Source organism: Gallinula chloropus (genome assembly GCF_964237585.1).
Source record: "Gallinula chloropus genome assembly, chromosome: 6".
Taxonomy (NCBI): Eukaryota; Metazoa; Chordata; class Aves; order Gruiformes; family Rallidae; genus Gallinula; species Gallinula chloropus.
In genome coordinates, this window is record NC_140091.1 from 21,289,632 (window position 1) to 21,315,132 (window position 25,501).

Consider the following 25,501-nt stretch of genomic DNA (forward strand, 5'->3'; position numbering starts at 1 on the left):
TTAGCCGGAGGCGTTGATGTAGAGCTGGCTCTTGAGGATGTAGTCGATGACCGGCTGGCAGAGGTAATCCACGACGTGTCCGTCTCCATGCTGCAGGGCCAGTCTGGGGGTGTGGGGGTAGGAAAAGAGGTCAGACCCCAGTTGGGGAGCACCTTGGTGTCCCCACAAATGGAAGGGCTGGCCAGGGGCACTTTTCTCCCAGCCCCATAGCAGGAGTTCCCCTGCATCACCCACCTGCTTTTGGTAGAGCTGACGACTGACATGGGGTGGTTCGAGTCGTCCTTCACCACCAGGATGTTGTTCTGCAGGGGAAGGAGGGAGAGAAGAGTGAAGGGATGACCCAAAACCAGTGGCTGTCTGCCCCACCGGACCTGCTGCCCAGCAGGCTGCTGTGGGATGCTGCATGGTGGCCCCACTGCTCATCCCACCTGGGAGCATCTGGCCTCGAGATGTTTTGTGCTGCCCTGGGTGAAGAGAGGCTGTGAGTCCTCTCGTAACCTTCCTCTCAGCTGCACCCACTTACTTTGTACTTGCGGAGTATGGAGGAGTGGTTCATGATCCGGTCAGGGTCTGCTCCATCCCGGGGCACCACCACGATCCCAAACTCCCCAACGATCACCTCCATCTATGGAAAACCCAACGCAGGGAGAGTTTCCATAACTGTCCTGTGCAAAACCTGCTGCTGTCTGCCAACCCCTGCCCCACCCTGCCCCACGAAAGCAAGGTCTCGATAGAGATAGAAGGTGGATTTGAGGCTATCTGGGCAGTCTTTGGCAGAACCTTAGATTGATTGAGGTGTGGTGAATGTTCTGTGGTGGACAAAATAAAAAGGCCACAGGGTTAAATCCTGTTACTAGACGTTGAGGTTAGGCTTTGGGGAGGGCTTGTGGTGGAAAGAGTGTGACAGCAGAAAAGGTTGCCCAAGAAGGATGAGACCTCTGCCTTGCTGGAAGGCTTTATGAGTGGGATGGACACGCTGGTGCTGCCAGAGGTCTTGCAGGGTTGTTCTGCCTTGGGCAGAGGAAACCTGACTTCATGCCAAAGCTGGTGGCCAAGTTTGCCACCATGTGGGGACAGTTCCTGCCGTGGGACAAACCAGGCTCAGCTGAAAGAGCATTTCCTACCTTCCTGCCTTGCTCTGCTGCAACACGCATCTACTTGATGCTGGCTCTTTCCAAGTGGAGGAGTGGTAGCGCAGCCTTTGGATACCCTTGGTGGGGCGGGGTGGTACCCTGCACCCCAAGTAAGGTCCTCTGCATGAGTGGCTAGTGGGAGCAGGGTTTGGGTTCATGGAAGGGGAGGCTGGGCAGGGTTGGTGACTTGGGAGCAGAAGACCCTGTCACTCAGGCTGCTTATGCATAGGGGAGATGAGGGTTAGGGTTGGGATGGAGGAGGTGATGGGTATGGTGGGTATAGCTCCTGCCATCCCAAGGGACCTGAGCTGGGTGTGGAAGCAGTGGAGGAAGAGGAAGGGAGCCTGGGGATGAGGAGCCATGTGGTGGCAACTCACATCTGCCTCGTTCCAGAGACCGGGGATGCAGAAGGACTCCAGCAGGTCGCTGCCACAGAGCAGTAGGATGCGAAGCTCTGAAGAAAAGAGAAGCTCAGAGGTAGGTGCAAACGGGGCTGAGCAGCATCCCCCATGGCCACCACACTGTGCTGCTCAGGGGGATCCTCCTCTGCACAGCCCTCCCTTGCCAGAGATCCAGTGGTCCTTCTCCCATCCCTACTGGTACCAAACATGAAATTCCCCACACCTTATCAGCTCCTCTCCCGCACTGCAGGGTCGTTAGCATGGCTAACGTGCTGTTAAACTCCAGCCACGCTCCAGCCCCAGAGGTGGGATGTCCCTGGGGAAGGCAGTGATTTCTCCATGCCATGGGCACCCACAGCTCCTTCATGATCTGCTGCAGGGCCTCCAGCTTTGGGCAAAGGGGACAGGCATGGCTGTGTTTGCTTCAACAAAATGTGGTGGAGCACCAGCGGCTTTCCTCGCTCATCCTGGAGGACTTCTATGTCCTCCCTTTCCCTTCCCAGGCTGGTGCTTGCCCACAGCTTGCTTTGAGAGCTGATCTGCTGTTCGTTAAGAAAGCCAAGCAGTGGGAAGGAGCTTTCTGTTCTATTGGGCCTGTAAAGATGGATTTATTGGCACACCCACCAGAGGAAAGCCGCACACCCACCAGAGGGGTGGAAAGAGGGAGCTGCAGAGGGAGGTGCCTCCCTAGTTGGCATCTCCAGGTGGCCAAAGCCTGTGGGTTGTGTGTGGATGGGTGCTGTGCCCAGGCTTTCCAACACCAGCAAGCTGTCTTGGTGCGTCACACTCCCCATGCAGATGCTTGGGTGATGCATGGTGGTGCCAAGGGCATGGCAGCCTGGTGGGTCTAAAACCACTGAAGGGCTTTGGAGATGGAAGCACCATGGCGGCTGAAATCTCTCCCGCTGCTGGGTGCAAAGCCCTATTGTTTTAGGCTGCTTGGGAACAGGCTCAGGACAGTTTAGCTAAGCTCCTCTTTCACCTCTGAGCCCCAGCAGCCGGCGCCAGGACAGGATGATGGGCTGTGGCATCCTTTGCTCACCATCGGATCCGCCATGCGGCCGCTCCTGAGCCGTGTGGTGCCGGCCAGGAGGAGCCGGGGCGGCACGGAGCGGGTCTGTGTACTCACCAATCTCCTCGTATCTCATCACCGTCCCCAGGTTGGCATTCTCATCTGGAGCAAAAGAGAAATGCTGGTGCCCAGTCTGCAAGAGGGGGCTGAGAGGAAGGGTGAGGGCTGGTGCCAAGGCCCAGGCGATGCTGGGGCGTTCCTTTACGTACCCACAAAGGTGAAACGCTCCATGGGTGGGCGAACGCAGCAGATCCGGCTCAGGCTTTCTCCCACCTTCCCCAGGATCTTTGCTGAGGATGAAGAAGAGAAATTAACCAGAGGCAATGCCCTGGCAGACCTGCTCCCAGCATTTCCCCAGCACCTCCTCCCAGTCTGAGCTCCTGAGACCTATACTGTGCCTCAAAGAGCTCCACAGAGATCAGCTGGACACTCTGATCTCTTCTGAGACCTCACAATACGTTAATTTTTATGGGATTTAAGTAATTCCCCTTCTTCTCCCCAGCTAATACCTCCATTTTCCACGTCCTGCTGGCTCATGGGGATCCATCCATGTCCCCCTCCCCTGCCAACTTGTCCTGCTCATGGACTCTATGGGCACCAGACACGTTCTCTCAGATGCTTTTGCTGCCTGGACATCATCTGGCTAATATCTGATGCAATTTCACGGTCATTTTGAGCCATTCTTGGCTCCCTTTGTTGTGCTGGATGCCAACTCCTCCATCACATCCCCACCCGACCCTGGTCTTGGTACGTGGAGCCCGGAGAGCGACCTGACCCAAAAAACACGACAATGGAGCACCACTCCTAGTTCTCAGCAGCCTTGGCTGGGAGGTGAGTGGTGTGACCATCCCCTTCTCCACTCCCCTGCTGCCACCTACCCGCGGTGGGCTTGTTGGAGACATTGTTGTTGTTCTGGTAGATGGTCTGTGAGGACTCGTTCTGGGGCTGGCCGATCACAGGGGTGATGGAGGGGGTGTTGACGTTGGAGAGGATGCAGCCAGTCACTCTCTGCAACAAGGGAAAGAGGTGCAGCTGGCTTTGTCCCAGATGCCTCCCAAAACCTTTGTGCCCCCCCGCACCGAGCCTTCGCACCCCAGGCTGAAGGTGATGGGTACACCCATACTTGCTTTGGGATCCCCAGGCCCATCTGACCCCACCGGATGGGCTGGGGCTAACAGGACCCTGTGCATAACAAGACAGTGGGATGGGGACCCGTGGGGCTGGCAAGGCTGCAGGTGTGCACATGCACCCCCTTCTCCACCAGTGCCTGACAGAGAAAGCAGGCACCCCTAGGGCTCCCAGCTTTGAAACCATCATCCCTGGATGTGTAAGGGGTGCTCCTGGGCTGGTTAATGGCGCTGCCAGGCTGGTTAGAGGTGCTGCTGGGCTGGTTAGTGGTGCTGCCAGTTGGACACCCTGCTCTCCTGGTGTCCGTGGGACTGGGGCAGCTGCTGTTTCCATCCAGAGGGCTTGACTTGCTTTCAGCTTTGGTTTTCCTCACCCTGATGGGCGAGGAGCCCAACTCAGCTGTGATAAGGGACCCCATGCCTCTTCCAGGTATGGATTTCAGGCACAGCCCCACACACTTTCTCTCTGTCTGTCCCAGCCATGTTCTGGTTGTTGATGTCCATGTGTTGGTGCAAGAGCACCCCTGCTCCTGCACTCTCCCTTGCGCCCCAAACCCTGGGGGGCACCCATGGCATGGGGGCTTCCTCACCTTCATCAGGTCGCGGTGGTGCTCCAGCACACTGCAGGTGGTCTGCCAGGTGTCCTGGTAGCACTCCCAGGGGTCCACCCTGTGGGGAGCACAGCAAGGTAACGATGTTGGCTGATGGCTGCTGCCTGGACCTCCTGGCCGTGCTTCCTCCTCCCCACCAAGCCGTGAGCAGTCAGCATCGCTCCCTCAGCTCTGCCATGTCCCCTGTCTTTCCTCCAGCCCTCCCACTTAGCTCTCCCTACCAGTTTTGGAGTTCTGACCCCATACCTCCCCTGGACACCTCCCCTTTTTTGGTACCCAACTAACCAGCTTTTGTCTGGCTTGGATGTAGTTACACGTGTTACAACCTTGTTTCCTGAGGGCAGCCCAGAGATGTTTCTGGTCCCACCTCAGCCCCCAGGTGCCACGTGGCAATGCTGGGAAGGTGGGAAGAGTCTGCAGGCTGGTGCTGCAGGCATAGAAAGGGATGGTGCCATGGCACTAGGCTGGGGTGGGCTGGGTGACTTTGGGCCTCACCCAGACATCACAGACACAGTGACGGGCTTGCAAGACCCCCGGAAGCCAAAGGTCTCCCTTGAAGGGTGGTGAAACACTCCTCATTGGTTCTCTGCCAGACTAGGAGAGGAAGGCCCCCTGCTTTTAACCAAGGGTTGGCTGGGAGAGGAGAAAGCCCCTCCTAGAGCTCTAGCAGCTGGTGGCACCTCCACCTTGCATGAAGGACTTTGCAACTGTGGTGCTGGGGAAGGGGAGTGTGGTGCTGGTGCCAGGGCAGGTGTGGGTTCTGCCACTCACCTGATCCAGTCGGAGGACTGGACTGCCAGTTGGCACATGGTCAGGCGGTGCCGGCTTGAGACCAGACCCTGCAAGAGAAGGTGATGCAAGAACAGTTATGGGAGGCAAGCACAGTGCCCAGCCCAGCCTGGGCTTGCAAACCTTCCCAGGGCAGGGCACCAGGTTCACTCAGACAGGAGAGCCCAGCAGGATTTGTTCCTGCCCACAAACATGTATTTGAGCTCCTGTTCACTCAAGTCTTTGCCTTGCTTCAGCCCAGGGTATGGGCTGGTTGGTGGGGTTCACTCAGCCCTGGGCTGCTGTGGGACCAGAGCCAGGGACAGTGCTGTATTGATGGAATTTCTCCAGCTTTCAGGAGAGGAGGAAACTCTCTGTTCTACTAATTTAGGTTTACCTCTGTCCCAGAGAGTGCTTGTAAAGGTCCCTGTTTGCATCATCGCCACCCCCACAGTAAAACCAGATTGGAAATCACTCAAAAAACCAAAAATCCACCCCAATGACCCCATGACCACCACCATTTTGGCCAAGAACATTTTTCTTGTGCCACCTTGTACTTCAGCTAACTGGAGGGTCTCACTGCCGCTTTTACTTCTAGAGCAAGTGATTTCATCCCCTCCCTCCCTTTGGGGGCTTTCCCATGGCCGGGGGCTTTCCCATGGCCAGGGTGCTGCGAGAAGACCCCAGGTGCAGGCAGAGCTTCCTGGTGCTCCCCCCAGGCTTCAGAGACACCAGGAAGCAGAAGAGGAAAATGGGGATACCCACCGTCTTCCCGTAGGAGTCGTGCACAGGTGAGACAATGCCACCGATGACGATGAAACGGCCGGTCTTGTGCAGGTAATCCCGGGCTCGCTCTGAAGGAGGACAAGGGAAAGGGTGCAGGGGGCTTCAGCCAGAACCCTTGAGCCCCCTCAATGCCCAACTGCCACCCACCAGCTTTGCCCAACGCCCATGGAGTGGCTCATCCTCGCATGGGCAGCACTGGGAAGGGAAGGTGACCAAGGGAAGAGCTGGCCTCATTTTTACTGCCCGTCTCATTCAATGCTGTCCTTGGTGATGCCAAGTGTGGACTTCCCCAGAGACCCCCCCAAACTTTGCGGGAAGGTGGATTTTGTGGAAGAAGGAAGGTCTTTAGCAAAAGCTAAATCACATTCAGACCCCAAATTGCTTCCAACCACCTTACAAAGGCACCAGAGGGTCAGCCAAGAGCCTGCACCACTGATGAGAGCTGCTGGTAGCCTTAGAAAGCCACCTGTGTCCTGGGTTGCATCCCCAGCAGCAGGACCAGCAGGGAGCGGAGGGGAATCTGCCCCTCTGCTCTGCTCTGGGGAGACCTCCCTGCAGTGCTGTATCCAGCTCAGGGGTCCCCAGGAAAAGGACACCGAGCTGTTGGAGCAAGTCCAGAGGAGGCCACCCACAGAGATGATCTGAGGGATAGAGCACAGAGGACAGGCTGGGAGAGCTGGGCTGGTTCAGCCTGGAGAAGACAAGGCTTCGGGGAGATTGTGGCCTTTCAATATATGAAATTGGCTTATAAGAAAAATGGAGACATTTTGCCAGGGCCTGTAGTGACAGGACAAGGGACAACAGCTTTAAACTAGAAGAGGGTAGACCCAGGGCAAATATAAGGAAGACTTTTTTCTTTACCATGAGGATCTGTGGATGCCCCACCATTGGAGGTGTTCAAGGCTGGGTTGGATGGGGCTTTGCGCAACCTGATCTAGTGAAAGATGTCCCTGCCCATGGCAGGGGGGTCCTACTAGGTGATCTTTGAAGGTCCCTCCCAACTCAAACCATTCTCTGAGTCTGTGGTTCTAAGATGTGCTGCTGGTTGACAGCCTAACTAAGAACTGCTGTCACACACAGGGCTGCATGCACTGGTGCCAAGCGCAAACGGATTCCTGCCACCCCCCATCCCAAGACCCACACCTCACGTGTCACTAGCTGGGAAACGCTGACGTTATCACCAGGAGCAGCACCACACCAGAACCGAGACACCCATCCCCAACTGCTCCTCTCTGCTGGATAGCGCTGGATCCTGATGGTGAGCTCCCCACCTCTAGCTCCAAGCCTGGCTGTCCCCTGCTCTCCCCAGCCCTGCTCACTCCTCACTGGCCCCGGCTCTCAGGGAAGAGCCGCTGGGACAAAGCCTTGGCAGAGGAGAGGACATGTTGGTCTGTGAGGACATCACGGCGGAGGGACAGGGCAGAGAAATATTGTTCAGCGATTGGATCAGTTAAAAGTCAATTAAGGAACTATAATTGCCATGGACTTTTCTTTTTCCCCCAGGGCACTGAGCAGCCCCAGCACCCCCCCATGACAGCCTGTGGGAGTTTGCCAGCCTCAGTAAAACCTTTTCCATGGACTCACCCATAATCCTTCCCTGGATTCCTTCCCAGTTCTTGTGCCCTTGGGCGTGCCAGACCCCAGAGAACCAAAAATGGGCTTCAATAATTTGATGGGTAAAATGCCATCACCTGAATTAGATGTGCTGAATTTTCCCCCCTCCTCCCTGGCAGCACTGGCTGTTTGGTTTAAATGAAAGGCATTTTTTTTTTCCCCTGACTGTGCTCTTTCTGGTGTCTTTCATGAAAACTGTGTCCTGGGTCCTCTTCTAGATAGGAAATAATACATTTTTTTTGGAAAAAAATGTATAGGGTGTAAGTTACAGCAAACAGCACCAAGAGACTTCTACAGTAATGCAAAATCAAAGAATTGAGCCGCCATGTTGGAGGAGGAATTAAAAGGAGCAAGGAAATGGGTTTGGATGAGCCCAGGAGCTGAGGTGGTTCACAGGAGAGGTATGCTGGCTGCCTTGGAAGTGCATGCAAGAAGACAACTGAAACACTTGGAGCCAGTTGCCACCGTGCAGGGGCAAAACCCAGGATAATTTCTGGAAAAGCCAAAGCAGAGTGTTGCCAATGCAGGAGAGATGGGTCTTTGGGTGTCCAGAGGAGCCAAGATTGATGGACCAGTGTCTACCTTTATACTGCCATGTAATTTAAAATGCAAATGAAAGCAAAGAGGAAATTTCCTAATGAAAATGATGCCATCAGGTTTTCAATGAGCAAATCCTCTTGTTATTCCCTGCTTCACCCTGACTCGATTTTCCTCACCAGAAGAAGATTAACCACCACCACCACCCCCCCATCTGTTAATCTCCACACTTCCTCCGTCACCTACAGCACCTTTAGAAAGCTTACTCTGAGGACAAGCCAGGCTCCTCGCAGGCAACCTCTGCTTCCCATCCTCAACGGGACTGATCTGCTCCATGAGGTGTGGAAGCCAACACTTTTGCCCGGCTATTGATTTCCCCAGGTCTGTATTTACGCAGCTGAGAGCCAAGCTGGTGGCACGTCATCTCAGCTCGGGCTCTCAGGAGCTCAACGGCGAGTCTCCACCACCCTGAGGCAGTGGTGGGGACTCAGCATTTTTTTTTTGCCTGTTTCTACAGCAAGGCCAAGGGCATCCCATGGGACAGACCCTCCGTGGTGCCTTCCTGTCCCTGAAGGGAGCAGAGAAACAGGAGGGGAATCAGCTTGTTCAAAGGGCAGAGACTGGCAGGACAAGGGGGATGGAGTGAAGCTGAAGGAGGGAAGGGTGAGATGAGATCTTAGGGGGAAGCTCTTTCCAGAGAGTGTGGTGAGGGGCTGGAAGGGGCTGCCCAGAGAGGGGGTGGGTGTCCCATCCCTGGGAGTGTTCAAGGCCAGGTTGGATACAGCCTTCTGTAGCTCCAGGCCTGGAGGTTGGTGGCCCTGCCTGTGGCAGGGGGTTGGAACTCTGTGATCCTTGGAGTCCCTTCCAACCCAGACCAGTCTGTGAGTCTATGATTCTATAGAATCATAGGGTGCATGCGGAGGGACATGCTTTTGGCAGGGGATGGATGTTGCTGCTCTCTTGTGTCACCATCAAAACAGTGGGTTTTTTTATTGTTTTTAACCTGCATGTCATTATTTAGAGAAACCTGTAAAAATGAGATTATATGTTTGCTCTCCAAAATTAAAACTGTTAAGGTTGGGATCTGCACTTTCAAGAACTTCTTGTCTACCTCAGAAATACCAATCAGAACTTAACTGCACGTGGAAAAAGCCCCATATTATTGGCTAGTAAATCTCTGCAATTAAATCTCTGCAAGGTAACGATTCCAGCTGACACGCAGGCTACGAAGGAGCAGTTCTGCCCTGCCTACAACCCACAGAACATCTCTTCATGTCCCAAACTGGTCCACTCTCCCTTGTTCTGGAGGCAGAGCACATCAGTTGCTTGCAGGGCTGCGTATATCGGACAGCTGTGCCTGCTCGCTCGTGGCCCATCTTCTGCCTCCCTTGTCTATGTAGCTGCCAGCTAAGCCAGACCTTCACAGCCATCCACTTCAAAGCAAAAGCCTTTAAAAAGATTGTGCTCTCTTAAATGATGTCTCTAATCCCATTTGGAGAGGAGATGTGCTGCTCGTGGGGCCAGAACTGTGTTGGGAGCAGCCATTCCCCCACTGCCGGGATGGCAGCAGAGGACTTGGGTCTGGTGGCACTGTGGCTTGGAGGTGGCACAAGACCGTGGGGTTAGTTTTCAACACTGATGTTGCCATCACAACTCCAGATTTAAAGCTTCGTTAAGTTGTTTTTGTTATGGGTGGAATCGCTGCAGACTGGCTTTTCCGTGGCTAAATGAGGAGGGCAACAGGCAGCCATCCTGTCCAAATGCATTAGCTTACCCAGGCCTGCATCTCACCCTCTCTACAAGGCATGACAAAACTGGTTTAGCTCTTCTGAGAGATGCCAGGGCTGTCAGTGGCTTGTCCCACCTCCAGGCTGAGGCTGCAGTGCCTCCTGCCATGGCGTGTGCTCCCAAGCATGTATGGGAGGAGGTGTGGGTCTCAGCGTCTCCAAATGACGGTGACTGATGATGTGGCTCCATGTGAGGAACAACTAGGAATTGGGCAGAAAGGGCAAGAAGACAGGATGGAGGTTGTGGCTGGCACAGAAAGGGCAAAGCAAGAGGAGTCTTTTTCTCCCCTTGAGCCTTCTTCTGATTTTGGGTCTTCTTCTGTCCTTGGGTCTTCTAACCCGAAGAAAGTGGGGCGTGAGGCTAAGCTAAGGAGCTCCACAGCCAAGCATAGCACTGGTCATTCTGGGTTTCTGGAAATAGGGCACTGGGTTGGGGGAGTCACCACTTCAAAGGGCTGTGGCTTCTCTGGTGTGGTGCCTCCTCCAAATGCCCAGGTCCGTGCTCTCAGGAAGAACCTTTTTTTTTTTTGATAAAACTGTGTCCTTCATACAAAATATGCTGCTTGTGGGGACCAGGCTCATGGTAGGCATGGCTAACACCAAAGACCCCATGGTAACTTTCAATTCCTCTTCTTATCTGTATTCCTTATGGTCAGCTGGCAGTGCAGCCCCCAAACTTCCCTCCCTGCTTGTGCAAAGGGTTTTGCTTGGGAAAGAGAAGATTTTGGTCCGAAAAGTCATCAGACTCAGCAGTTTCAGCCCCGCTTCTCTGCTGGTTTGTTTGGTTTCTGGCCTGTTCACTGTCATTGAGCTCAGCCTTCTGTCTCAGCTTCCCAGCCCATTTCTTTCCTGTTGACTACCTGTGATATCGAGACACCATGCTGGGCCCCAGAAAACACCCTCCTTATTGTCATTTCCCATGAGTGCTTTGTATCCCACAGCACCCAGTGCGTGGATGTTGGCTTTGTATCCCGTAGCACCCAATGCAAGGATATTGGCTTACAAGAGAAAAGCTTGTTTCTTTCCTGGTGGAAATTGTCCTTACTGCTCCAGACAGGCTCATGTGGGCTTCAAACATTGTTGACATAAATAAGCTACCAGTGATAGCCCCTGCCAAGTCATGCATTAGCCCACTGACAGCGTGGAGAGCTTTCAGCCGCAGCTCCCTGTCTCCATGCCCCCTGGCACAGCCCCGTTGTGGCAGCTGGTGAGTGACCTTAGCCTTGCTATGTTGGGGAGGGGGTAAGGATGACACTTGAACCCTTCTCAAGCATTGGTGAAACCTCCCTGATGCCCCAGCCCAGCTTTCCTCACCTTCCCTGCCACTGCACTTGTGATACTTTCAACTCTGCTGCTTTCCTGTGAGATGGTGGCAGGGAAAGGCCAGTCAGAGGATGCACTCCAGGGCTACAAAATTTATTATAAGTGATGATTTTTGTCTTGGCTGAATGAAAAAATACTGTCTGTTTCCTTGGTGTTTATTTAAGAGATGTTCTTCGTTGGTGGCTCTCAACAAGTATATTTAGTCATGACGTTTCAGCTCTGGCATCGCTCCATCACCCGAATTGACATTAATGAAATCAAATATTCCCAGTGTCCAGTTTTTCAAGGTGTAATTTCAAACTGGGTTGGCTTTGCCTTTGTACCTGGTTCATCTGCACCTCTAGGACTTCCTTTTCCCTCCTCCCTTTTTATTTTACTGGAGAAACGCCCCCGGCCAGCTCTGACTTACACCCTTCTCCCCGCTGAGAACCGAAGCTGCAGCCAACTCGTGCTCTGCACTGCCCTCTGAAAACACACACCAGGTACCAGAGAGGCAAGAAAGCTTTGCCCACCCTTAATTGCTCTTGCCTGAGAGCCAGGGCAGAGGAGAGTGCTCAGCCAGCCACGAGTGAAGGAGAAGGTGAAATCGTTTCCTGGGTGTCTCATTTTGAGCCATTTGGCCTCTGACACCCTCGGGTGGGAGGCGGGACAGGGCTGTGAGGTGCCGAGGGCAAGGCTGTCTAAAATACCTTCTCCTGCAGTGGAGAGTGACCCAGATACGCCAGCACACTCTGTTTTATTCTCAAACTAGCTTCACTTGCAGGGTCTGAATGTTGCTTCCTACCCCCAGCCTGGCTCGGGCACAGAGCCAGCAGTCATCCTCTGTCTGAGTGCTCTGTGTGTGTACATATATTTTAAAAAGAAATTTAAAAAACCCAACAAAACCCCTCTCTGAATGCCAAGCCAGGGCTGTATGCATCAGAGCTGTACTCATCTCAGAGACCAGCTCTTCTCTCCCATCTGCCCAGGGCAATTTTCTCTGCCCCCACCAGCATCTTCACCCACCCATTGCCTACAGCCCCACTTTGGTGAGAGCTGGGGAAACTGTTGGCCCCTCCACCCCTGGACCTCCTGGGGAGACAATGCAATATTTCTACTAGAAAAACGAGCCTTGACCACTCTTCGAGGGAGGTTTTCCTGTTGGGAAGAAGCAGGAGGAAGGGGCAGAGCACAGCTTTTTGTCTTGGGGGCACCTGTCCCAAGGAAAGCTTGGGGAGATCCCACTGTGTCCCACTGACCAAAACCACCTGTCCTGCCCCTCAGATGATCTCAGTCAGATTCCCAGGAGACTTTTCATTGGTAGAAATATCCCATTAAACCCCATAATGCTTAACAATCTTCATCTCCAAGCTAATTGTTCCGATACTCATTTTCCCCTGCCCTGTTAGCTCATAGCTGTGTCCAGGCATTATATAACCACAAATTTGGAAGGGAATTTTCATGGTAAACGGCTTCAGTTACTGCTGCATGCTTGTTCTAACAGCTTTTCACAAGCACAAGAAAGTAGCAATGGCCACCAGATACCTGGCAGCCTGTGGTGGAAGCTCAGGCCCCAGAGAAGTGATGCTGCAGCACCTGACCCTCCCACCTCCCAGCCCACCCAGGCACCCCACCAGCATCCAGCTCTGAGAGCTGCCCGAGTGATGACTAACAAGACTCATGCTATCACCATCTGTTGACCACTCATGGCTTAAATGTGAAATTAGATGTTTAGAACAAACCAAAGGAAAAAAAAAGAAAAGAAAAAGCTGAAGACCAAGTCACAGTGACCTGACCTAGAAACAGATGGGAATTTGCTGGAGACCCAACAAGATGAGGCGTGGGCAAGAGACCTGGCTGGTCCCAGGTGGTCTGGGTTTCTCAGATGAAGCTGTAAAGGAACAGCCCATTTGAAATCGTTAAAAGTTTAATTGAAGACATCCTGGGTTTGTCTCTTTTTTCTGAACTGGAGTATTGCAAGGGGCAGTATATGTGTGAAAGCACAGAGGAACCCAGGGAGAAACCATCCAGGTCCCAGCATCTGCGAAGAAGCATCTGAGGAGGAGCCTGGCAAAGCAACCCAGCCCAAAGTCCTGTTTCCTGCTGGAGCATCCCACTGTGCCACAGACAATGACCTTCAGGTGAGCAACATGAGGATGAGTACAGGGAGCTGCTGCTTGAGTTGAAGATGCCACCAGCTCTTCCAGGTAGGTAGCAGGTGATTTGCACAATACCATCACTCCCACCATACCTAAGGAGAAGTGACACAACTTACTGCCCAGGGATCTCCATTCTGGTTTCACAGGGAGAGGAGGAATGTGCTCAGGCTTACTGGGTCTCACCTGAGGATGGGCAGCTGAGTCCTGCCAAGGTGTGGGCCACCCTCCACCCAGTATTTAACACCCAGAGCTGCTGCCTGGGCATCTTAGAGGCTTTGGGGCTGGTGAGGTAAGGGGAAGTGTCTAACCTAGCAAAAACAATTCCTAGTACATAAAAATGGATGAAGATGACCTTGCATGAGGAAGGACACTTTTTTGAGCTCCTTGTTGCAGGACAGTACCAAATCACCGTTTTTAGAAGCCCTCAGAGAAGGATTAAGCATTTCTAGGTAAGATGAGTGTCTGTGTGTGTGTGATTGAGGTGACAAGTGAGGGGTCATACACCTTTCCTTGGCTGGTGAGTTAGCTGGCAACCCTGTAAGTTAGCAAGGGCTGTGCATGCTGTAGTACGGTGTGGGGTGGAGGGGAGAAATTTCTCCCTTCCAGGGTAGGATTTTCCTTGGTTTTTAGAGAGAAATGTGCCAAAATGTGCATTTGTCAGTGCTCAGCATAAACTGCCCTCCTGAGCACCAGGATGTATGTAAATACAAGCCAGGGGAGCGAAGACCATGGTGGCTGGAGCAGGCAGAAAATGGTGTTGGGACAATTTCGTCTGAAATCTGCCTCTCCTATGTGGTTTTACATCCAGCTGATGTAAAGGCACCGCCTGTGGTAAAGCATCATCAGGTTGTGGCATGGATCTTGCCTGGAGCTGGTTTTCTGTGGCTGTATCTCAGCTTCAATGAGGGTTTAAATATCAGGAGCTGGAGGGGAGGGTTTTCCAGAGGGTTCTGACTGCTCTCTCTGAACCGGTTGTTGTCACCCTGGGCACATGGATAGTGTTGTCACATGGGACAAAGGTAGCAGGGAATAAAAAGATCCTGGGGAGTACTTTCACTATCCTCCCATGGTCTTATTTTGCTTCCACCAGGATGTGGGTGGCACATCTAAAATAGGACAGGCACCTCAGCATTCCTCCCTAGAGAGGTGCAGTCCCCATCTCAGCCAGACACAGGATGGGAAATTGGTGTCACCCAGTGCCTTTATTTTTTTTTTTTTTTTTTTAATGTGGAGGGGGGAACCCCCAATCCAACAGATTTCTACACTTGTTTTCCACTGCCCTAATTTCCCCACGCCAGCTCTGTTTGTTTTCACTTCCAAGCCGTTGTAGCACATCACAGGCAGTGCTTTGCATGCCCCGGCGTGTGCCGTGCCGCTCCCACGGGCTGACGCACGGGGGATCACAACCTTACCAGGAGCAGAGGATTTACAGTCCCCAATTCCCCGTGGAGCAGAGATGGGGAGCGCTTGTCTGGCAGCTCTTTGCTGGTCTTGGTTGACCCCTCCCTGTGCTGTGAGCCTGACCCAGGGCTTGTCTGCTGGAGATGTGGAACCCTGGCAGGGATGCTGGTGCCAACATGGGGTGGCAGCAGCAGCCGAGGGAGGACTTCAGCCTCGTGCACTTTGCACGGCTCAGCAAAACCCTCTCTCTTTGCAGGCCTGATTCCTGAGACCCCCTGTCCCCCAAAAGAAGCATCGCCGATGTCTCCGCTTGAAGCGAAGGCACTAGAAGCGCAGCTATGCCTTTCAGCATCCCCAGCTCGCGAGATCTCGCTGGGAAAACTGTTTTCTTTCTTCCCTTGCCAGTAAGTCCTGGCAAAGCATGATCTCCTTAGGGAAGGCTCAAGCTCAGATAAGAGCTGTTGGATTTTTCAGTGAAGTAGAAGCTTTTGTGGAGCTGAGCAAGGCTTTTCTTGCCTGGCTCAGCAACAGACTCTTCACCCATTCTACTGGGAGCTCCTCTGCATTTGCTTCCTCCTGCTCCAGCTCCACAACAGACACATTCCAGTTCATCTCCTCCTGGGATAAGCCTTACAGTGGCTTCTGAAAAATATGTATTTCTAAAGACTCTGTGGGTTTTTGTTCCCAAAATACGGATTTAAGAGTCTTCTGCTTACATGACTGAGCTGCATCCAGCAGCTCCGACTTATTGATGGAAGCCAGTTGATGCTGGAAAGGGAGAGAAGCCCCTCCCTTAAAACATGCTCCCAAAGTAGGTTGTCTTCTGCAGGCGTGACTGCACACCATCAGCATGTGTGAGAAATGCTGCTGTGTGGGGGCAGGTGCTCTGCCCTAGCCTGGGCTGATTCTCAGGGTTGTGGTGGGCACCACAGACTTTCCCCAGCTCTCTCCACACAGAGCACCCCTAAAATCCAGTCCTGGTGACACCTCAGCCCATGTGGACTCAGGAGTTTTAAATGCCAGGAAGGACATGTTCACCTCAAACCCCAGAGGTGCCCTGGCTGTATCTCCACCATAGGGTGATTCTTCTGTCTTGGTGGCTGTTGGGCCTTTCTACAGCTGCTTTGGGCTCCCTGGTCCCAGGTGGAGGCAGGGTGGGGGTTAAGGTCACTTGTGCTGTTTCTGCTCGTCCTTTGCCCCCATGGCCACAAGAGGTGGGATGTGGTCTCAACCCCAACTCCCATGCATCTCTGCAACTTCTTCCTCAGCTCAGGGGGACCCCTTGTAGCACCCCTTGCCTTGCTGCCAGCGGGGATTTCAGGACGCTGGAGGATGCCGGGGTGAGGATGCCTGTTTTGGGCCAGCTGCTGCTCAGATGCACAAAGATCTACCTAACCCCAAGCCGCTTGTACCTGCATCCCCCATCGCTGCAAGAACCCGCACAACCCCCCAGCAGCAAGTTGCTTGTGTCGTGCCCCCCTCCTCATTGCATCAGCTAGGAGAGATTAAGTGACTTTCCCAAGGTCACACGGGAGACGTGGGCTGCCACTGCCAGGGTTTAGCATTCAGCTAATCGATACTCTCAGCATCGCCTGGGCTACTGTGAAGAAGTATCAGAGAGGGCGATGCAGGAGGTGCGAGCATCTCAGCGAGCACAAGTGGCTTTTAAATAGACACAGAGCCCTTGTTTCTTTCCTGAATGAGGACTGTGTTTCTCACTGCTGGGTTTGTTTGTAGTTGGGGGAAGTAAGAAAAGGAATGAGGCACATTTTGGGAGGTGGCATTGTCATAGGGACAATGTAATGTCTCACAGACAGTAATAAATACTGCTAAATATTTAAGAGCTTATAAATGTTTTAGAAGAATCCCTAGGTAGTTATTGATGGAGTTTCATCTGGTGCTTGGGAAAACTCCTCCTTGCTGAGGGCCATAAAGAGATGAGATTATTGAGATACAGAGAGCTGGTGATAAAGGCCATGAAAGAAAAGAATCGGTGTGGGGGTGTGGTGATGGCAACATGACATGTAACAGCACCTGAAAGAGCCATGGGTGCTGTGGTGCTGCTCTGTTCCAGAATGGTTCTGTTTTGGGTGGGTGCTAGGAGGGGCAGCACGCTGCTGACACCCCTCGGCACAAGGCTGGGCTGAGGGGTAATGATGTCTGCCGCTGCTCTGAGCCTGGAGCCCTCAGCCAGGCTGGGCATGTCTTGCCCTCCCAGACCCCTTCTGCTGGTGAAAGCTTGGGGCTCTTTGCCATTGTTGTGGATTTTGGGGGTATCAAGATGCCTTTTTCCCTTTTTAGTCCACGCTGTGTCTGTTCTACCTGTGACACTGATTGTGGAATGATCTCTCCCTGTCCTTATCTCCACTCCTGAGCCTCTCAATATCTATTTTCTCTGCTGTCCAGCTGAAAAGGGCAGTGACAGAGCAGCTTTGGTGGGCATCTGGCCTCCAGCCAGGGCCAAACCACCCCAGCCATGACTGCAGCAGCTTGGGTGTCAGCGGAGGCTCCTCTGCAGTATTGCAGGGCCCTGCCAGCATTGGCTTAAAAACCTGCTCAGAGGTGAGCATGGGTGCTACAACTCCCCGTGCCCAACAAAGCATCTGGGCTGGTGTAAGTACTGCCTGTCCTGGGCTGGATCCTTCCCACTGCCTGTGGTCCAGAGCCCGGCTGGCACCGTGCAGAGCAAATCCGGGGATGCATCCGGCCCTCCCCATCCTCACTGTCCTCCCAGAGCCCCATTACCGGCTTCTCGCTCCATCGATTGCTCCAGCTAATTACGCAGTCAGATTTCAGCCCAGAGATGGAATGGAAACACGAGGCAGCCTTGCAGAGGCCTCAGCTTCTTACTCATGTTGCAGACCACAGCAGCAAAGCCTCTCTCCGGCTCCTGGTGAGTTTTTTCCTAGATGGAGTTGGGGGAAAAGGGGATAAGGGTGTGTGTGTGTGTGTGTGTGTGTGTGTGTGTGTGTGTGTGTATTGTGTTCTTGGTCACTTGCAGATCCATCACAGAGGGGAAAGGGTGAGCTGTCATTCTGCTCCATCCCAGGCTGTGATGCACTCATTAAACCATTCTGTAGCTCAGCTAAATAAGAGAAAGCAGTTCTTGATGTTCAGGATGTCTAAAGAAGGCACCATAAACAAAAGCCCTGGGTCCTGCCTCTTCCTCCCCCTTCACTTCTGAGACTCCATCCCTTCACCTCTTTCTGCAGTGTGGCAGACCCCAGTGCTGCTCCTTGGGATGGGCTATGTCAAGCAGGCAGAGAGCAGCCTGCTGGGGTCTTGAATCGCTCAGATCTTCTTAGGGAGCCATGCAATGGAGACCATTCCTTCCAATGGCAGAGTCCTCTGTCATTGTTTTCCATCAGAAATCTGAGGGAGGGTTTATCCCAGGGATGTAAATTCTCTTTGATAACAGACGTAGGATAGAGGGAGAATTTAATTCTAATTAGCAACAGAGGATGGGGAAGGGAAGAATGGTAGAGAATTGCTGAATTTCAATCTTCACCTTATCTATGAGCTTTTTTCTGTGCAAGTCCAGGTGCTGACACTGTTCAAAATGAAGTGGGTGGAGAAACTCCATGGCCAAACTGGTCTAAACCATCTCAGGTGGCCAGAGTCACAGAATCATAGGGGTTGGAAGGGAGCTCCAGAGATCATTGAGTCCAACCCCCCTGCCAAAGCAGGGTCCCTAGGACAGGTTGCACAGGGAGACATCCAGACGGAGCTGGAATATCTCCAGAGAAGGAGACTCCACACCCTCCTGGGCAGCCTGTCCCAGGCCTCCCTCACCCTCACAGGGAAAAAGTTCTTCCCATACTGGTGTGGAACTTCCTGTGCTCCAATTTGAGGCCATCGCCCCTTGTCCTTTCCCCACAGACACTGAGAAGAGGCTGGCCATGTCCCCCTGTGTCCCACCCTTCAGCTATTGATAAACACTGATCAGATCCCTCTCAGGCTTCTTTTCTCCAGGCTGAATGGTCCCAGTTCTTTCAGCCTATCACTGTAGGGGAGATGCTCCAGTCCTTTAATCATCTTCATAGCCCTCCAAGAAGACCACATCTGACATGCTACAGATAACCAAACCTCCAAGCATCCTTGCTGCCCCCAGCCTCCATGTCCCTGGAGCTCATGGGAATCCTGCAGCCGGGAGGAGGGGAAGGATGGCTTGAAATTTTCCTCTGTGAGGGCAAGGAGATCCCCAGTAAAGCTCTGCTAATCAAAGCCTGATGAGCAGAGGTGCAAAGGAGAACGGAGACATGTCAGAAAGCGTTGGGTTTGATGGGCCATGGGTGGTGAAGCTGTGTCAGGCTGCTCTTAGAGCTGGGCAGAAGCAGAACTAAGTTTGGTGAGCTAGGGCATTCCCTGGAAGCCAGAAGCCTGCATGTGAAAGGATTGGTTACAAGGAATTCCTGAACTTTAAAAAGGCAAGAAAAAATGTCAAAATGTGCCAAAAAGGGGCATTTTCAGAGGGACCTTTCTTCTACAGATAAAAGAAAGAGAAAATAAAAAAAAAAAATCAATATTGAAACACTGCATCTTGATCAACCTGTTCCTGTCTCTCCTCACCAGACTCCTGGTGTTTCAGTCTGCAGACTTCATCAGAGCAACTGTCCGATTACCACAACTACCCACAGGACAAGCCAAGCCCCTTTCTGCAAAGAGCCCTGGAGAAACTCACTTGACATCTTCCCACAGCTCTGGCAGTTTGCTGGCTCCCTCTCCCATCCGGCAACACTAGCAGAGACAGCCTTGGAAACCCCGGTGCCTCGGACCTCGCACGGTCATGCCTTTAATCCCAGACTCTGCCTTCAAAGTGACCGATGGCTTTTTGAGTGACAGGTAGGCTTTGTGCTTCACCTCGTGGGGGCTGCTGCTCGATTTCATGCTCTGAACCCTGGGTGGGAGGAGGAGTTAGGGTTCCCTAAGCTGGGGCAAGGCAGGGAAATGATGTAACCCTTAAAGAAAGCACAAGTTGATCAGCTGGAAGAGCACCAGCACAGGCTGTGGTGCGTTAGCAGGGCTGAACAGATTGGATGTTGCTTTTGGCTTTGGTTTGTTGGCTTCAGTCCTTTGGGTAGCATCGCTTGCATGGGGAGGAAGGTGTAGGTGAACTGTGGTGACACCAAGGTGGAGGGAGGTCTCCTTGAGACACCAACTTCTGCTTCCAGCGTGGTCTCACAAGTGCCCAGCAGTTCTTCACCTAAATGCTGAAGTGGGGATGTCACAGATATTCCTTTCCCAAGGAAGAGGAAGGGTGAAGTGCTTACCCTGCAAATTAGAGTCTGGGTGTCTGCTGGCCGAGGTAAGCAGTTGGGTGCCCTGGCACTGAGGTTTCATGCAGCTTTAATGCAGGGCTTGGTTCTCAATCTTATTTTCCTCCAGTTATTAAGATTTTCTGCATGGGATCTGCTTTTCCTTGTCTTTAGGATGTAAACGAAATGGTGTTTTGTTTCAGGCTAAAGCCTGTTCATGGCCAGTTTTAGAAAGAACCTCTGCCCTCTCCTCTCACCTTTCCCTTCCCCCAAACCAGCATCCTAAAATGTTCCTAAAAGCCACATGAAGCTAAGAGATACAACTCAAATCTGTGACTCAGAACACACGTCTATCTCAAAGCACACTGGATACCGCAAATAACTCAGAGCCTTTCCAGGGCTATGTGGGTGTTGGTCTCAACCCCTCAGTACGGATGGGTGTACGAGCACCACATCTCACCTACTTTTTAATTGTAAGCTATATATCCAATGTAAATTATGAATTTATATGTATAGTGTTCATTTTATATACCCAGATGTGATCCAGCCTTCTTTGGCGAGGCCGAGTGACCCAGCCTTGCCGTCAGGAGAGGATGGAGGGATGCAGTAAGGTCAGATCTGCGAGGGTTGGTGGGGGCTGCAGTTGTGGGTCTGGATTGTAACAAGAACCTCAGCTTTGTGGGAACCCAAGGATAATGGTGACACTGAGGTTTAAATTCACCTGACTGATGGAAAATAAAATAACCCTGTGGGAAGCTCTCTGTGGGGCAAGGCTGGCTTCTGGCTTGATTAAAACATCATAGGAGCTGTGTGAGGAAAAATGATGGTCGGCGTGCAGGGGTGTGTCTACAGCAGCATATTAGTGTAAATCTTGTACTTCCTTTTGGTTAATTAGTTCCATGTGTTAAAGAGATAAACTGTATCTCTCTGCTAAGCAAGAAATTATCTGGTCATGCTAGCGAAGCCCAAGTATCTGTTTGAATGCAGCATTTACAGGAGGGAGTTCTGTTCTGGTTGAACTCACATAGCACAGAGCTAAATGGGTAACATGGATTTTGGTTGAGATTCCTGGGGTTACAGGATTATTCTTTTAGACCTTGGGGGAAGCGTTCTTCAAACCAAAAAAGAACAGGCATTTAGAAGCTTAATTTTGTGTCCCTTCCTTGTGGAAGACTTGTTTTTCCCTATCAGGTATCTCAAAGCTTATATTTCAGGATCTTTGCAGGACATACGTATGGGGAATTTCCACAACAAGCCCTCCTCTTTCAGCTAAACTGTGTCTCTCTGAAAGATGTCTTAATCTCAATTTACAGCCTTCGGGTGATGAAAAATCTGTCAGGTACCCAAGTACTGTTTCCTACTCCTTGATAACCTTCACTCAAAACCACACAGTTTAGAATCATAGAACCCTAGAATCTCCTGAGTTGGAAGGGACCCATAAGGACCATCGAGTCCAACTCCTGGCTCCACACAGGCCCTGCCCAGTCACAGCATGGGGCTGAGGGCATCGTCCAGACACTTCTTGCCCTCAGCCCAGCTCAGTGCTGTGACCCCTTCCCTGGGGAGCCTGTGCCAGTGCCCGACCCCCCTCTCAGTACAGAAACTCTTCCCAACATCCAACCTAAACCTCCCCGGCGCAGCTTCATGCCATTCCCTCAGGTTCTATCCCTGGTCCCCAAAGAGAGGAGATCAGCACCTGCCCCTTCGCTCCCCCTAGTCAGGAAGCCACAGACCAGGATGAGGTCTCCCCTCAGCCTCCTCTTCTCCAGGCTGAACAAACCCAGGGACTTCAGCCTCTCCTCGTAAGACTTCCCCCCCAGACCCTTCCCCATCCTCATTGCCCTCCTCTGGACACTCTCCAATAGTTTTGTGTCTCTCTTGCACCCAGGACTCGAGGTGAGGCTGCCCCAGCACAGTGCAGAGTGGGTCAATCCTCTCCCTGGACTGGCTGGCCATGCCGTCTGTGCACGATGCACCCCAGGGTATGGTTGGCCCTCCTGGCTGCCTGGGCACGCTGCTGGCTCATGGGTAGCTTGCTGCCCACCAAGATCCTCAAATCCCTCAGCACGGCTGGCCTCCAGCGCCTGTTTCCCCAGACTGAGTGCGCATCCAGGGTTGCCCATTCCCAGGGTCAGAATCCAGCACTTGCCCCTGTTAAACTTCATGGGGTTGGTGACTGCCCAGCTCTCTGACCCGTCCAGGCCTCTCCACCCACAACAGAGTCAACAGCTCCTCCCAGTTTGGTGTGATCTGCAAACTTATTCAAGACACCCTCTAGTCCTGAGTCCAAGTTCTTTATGAAAAGATTAAAAATAACTGGAGCTAAGATGGAGCCCTGGGGAACCCCACTACTGACTGGCTGCCAGCCAGATGTAATTCCACTCACAATCACTCTCTGGGCTGGCCCTTCAGCCATTTGCCCACGCAGCTCCTTATGGCTTTGTCCAGCTGTATGCTGGGCATGTTGTCCAGCAAGATTCTGTGAGACACTGTATTGAAAGCTCTACTGAAATCCCCAAAAATAACATCTGCTCATTTCCCTTGGTCAACCAGCTGGGTGACCTTGTTTTAAAAGGAAATCAGATAGGAGGGATAGGACCTCCCTCTCCTGAGCCCATGCTGGCTGTGACTAGTGACTGTGCTGTCCTTTAGGTGTTTGTCCAATAACTCCCAGTAACTCCCAGTATGATTTTTCTCCAAACCTCTACCAGGCACTGAGGTGAGTATTTGTAGCTTGAAGTTGTGCGGTAGCCAAACCTGCTCCAGGCATCTCCCCAGCCCTTATCCCGCTGAAGAAAGGAGCCCCCTGCCATCACATATCACACATCCCTCCCCCAAGGAGATACTGAAAGGCCACAATCGAGTTGCTCCTTAACATCTTTAAAGATGGATCTAAACCGAGCCTCTTTAGACTTCCCACAAAACCTGGTTTCCAGAGCTAATCCAATTCTTGTTACTGTTCCTGCAAGGAGGGTTTTGTTCATGGTGTACATGGAAAAAATACATATATAAAAACATCCACCCTTTCTCCTGCTGCTTGATATTTCCCTCCTTATATCTACAAGGGCTGTATTTCCTGCTTTATTTACAGCATCACATGGAGTTTGTGAGCAGCAGGATACGTACAATCGCTCCCCAGTCCTTGACGCGGTTGTTGTTCAGCAGAAAGCGTTTGCCTGGTGTTTATATTTGACGTGGGTTCCTCCTTGCTGGACATATGACTTGGCATTTGACTTCACTGCTTGAACAAGCCCTTTTTATCAAACAACCCTGGTTGGGCAGTGCAACCGGCTTGTTACCATCATTAATTGCTATTCTAACCCACTTTGGGGTCATTGGCACTTTTTGCTGGCAGGGATGATGTATTTTCTTCCAGGTCATTGATAAAGATACCAAACAGTATTGAGAGGAAAAAATAATAAAATCTCACTGGGAGTCTACACCCCTGCCCCCAGAAACCCAACAGCTCACTGATCCTTATTTTCTAAATTATAATCTCACTACTGGTTTCTAGCCCACTGAATACGGGCCACGATGATAATTTTAGTATTACTTTTCTGAATCAAAACATCACCTATGACTAAATAACATGGATTGCAGAAATCTGGTTTGTCAATAGTTGCTCCTATCAACCAAGTCCCTGTAATCTCATTTAATTATTGATTTTATTTTTAAATAGCTCCTCTTGTTCTTTGTTGCACACAATTGTTAATATCTGAGGGAATAGGGTATTGTTTTCTTAGGGAATATGATATTAGGAAATAGGATAGTTTCAGGTGTATTTCTGCTCAGCAGAAATATATTCAGTGTATTTGCTGCCCCTTATGAAATGGAACAACAATGTACTCATTTGCATCTAGAAACACATAATTTTCTAGCCTGCTGCCCAACTCATCATGATCTACAAAAACTAGGTCTGACACAGACATACCCCAAGCTGATTTCAATTATTTTTTGCACTCTAAAACTTATGTACAGCTCTTAAAACCCCAGGGATGCAGCTCCAGCTGTAGCATGAGACCTTCAGCATCTGCTCCCCAGCCTCAAATCTCCTATCAGTCATCAAGGATGGCTCCTCTCTCTCTCTCTCTCTCTCTCTGTGTGTGTGTGTGCTCCAGGAAGGGATATCAGAGGAGCTGATCTTTCTACCTCCATTTATTTTTGTTTCTGGTGGTCTACAGAGGAAACTTCACCCTCACAGGACCCCTCCCCACCACAGGTAAGTCATCATTTGTACTGGGATCTCCAGGCACTTCGAGCTTTGTCCAAACCATCAGTATTTATTGCATGTCAGGCTGCCTTTGACAGAGACTGCCCTTCCTCCATCCCTCCTCTCCCTCCCTCCCTCCCTCTTGTCTTGCCTGAGGAGGCTGTGGCAGTGATTCCAGCATCCCCATCATCTGGATCCCTGCACGGATGCTCAGTAATATCAATCCTCTCACGCAAATCTTTCCAATTCAGACTGGTAGCAGGTCAAAGGAAGGTTGGGCATTGGGACATACCGATTAACCACCGGTATCTGTGTCTGCTCCTGCTGTACCTGGTGTTGGCTGCCCAGCCCCATCCCTCCCTCCCTCCTCAGTCGGAGGGGATGTAGAAGCGCTACAGCCCCTGCAGACTCACAGACCCAATGGGTGGGCTTACAGGCATTGCCAGGAGCCCCTGCCAGGACCTACCCGGGGCTCTGGGGGGGATAAAGGGGAAAAATGGGGGTGCGGCGGCGTGGCAAGGCGAGGGCGGACGCGGGGAACCCTGCTATGTTCAGGGGAGCGGGGCCAAGGCTGGCTGCCGGCCGTGGTGACGCCGGCCCTGGTGCTGCTGGCTCTGCCTGCGGCGGGGGCCCCAGGCCGGGGGCGGCCTCCGCCCGCGGCGCCTTCAGCACCCGCCCCCCCCGCGGACAGCGCCCGGCCGGGGCCGCCCCGCAGAGGCCCCGCGGCTCCCGCCCCCCCTTCCCCCGCACCTCCCGCTGCGGCTCCCCGGAGGCGGGGCTGCACCCCGCAAACACCCCCCAAAATACCCTCACCGTCCATCCCGGGGTGCATCCCCGACCCCCGCCCTCCCTTCCTCCTCCTCCCCGCCCCGGGTCCCGGCGGGACTGACCGAACATCTGGATGTGGCCCTTGGTGATGGGGTTGAAGCTGCCGCAGGCCAGCAGGATAACGTGGGTCTTGGTGGTCTCCGTCATGGTGCCGGCGCGGCCCTGCCCCAGCCGCTTTTTGTGTCTCGGTGCGGCTGCGGCGGCGGGAGGCAGGGAAGGAGGGGAGGGAACGGGGCCGGGGCGGGAGCGGGGGCGGTGCCGCGGCTGCGGGAGCGGGGCCGGGGCCGCCCCCCTTCTCCCTCCTTCCCCCGGCAGGCACCGCCTGGGGTGCGCCCACCTCCGCGGGGATACCGGCAGCCGGGCGAGCGGGGGCAGGTAGGGAGCGGGCAGGCGTCGCAGCTCTAGGGGCTGGAGGCCGCGCCCACGCACCCGGGAACACGCACACGCATGTGTGTGTGTATGTGTGTGTGCCTGTGTGTACGCCTGTGCACCCCAACGCACCCCCGCGCA

At 52.8% G+C, this 25,501-nt stretch overlaps 1 protein-coding gene across 1 annotated transcript; it reads right to left on the minus strand.

Annotated features, from left to right (window-relative positions):
- Positions 1–25,138, minus strand: NMNAT2 (nicotinamide nucleotide adenylyltransferase 2; the record flags this gene model as incomplete). Its single annotated transcript, XM_084265835.1, has 11 exons — positions 1–103; positions 235–302; positions 524–625; positions 1,511–1,587; positions 2,664–2,708; positions 2,816–2,896; positions 3,485–3,614; positions 4,324–4,402; positions 5,116–5,183; positions 5,878–5,966; positions 25,054–25,138. 11 exons carry the CDS (start codon positions 25,136–25,138, stop codon positions 1–3), a joined length of 927 nt encoding a protein of 308 aa, XP_084121961.1.
- Between the last annotated feature and the right edge of the window lie 363 nt (positions 25,139–25,501).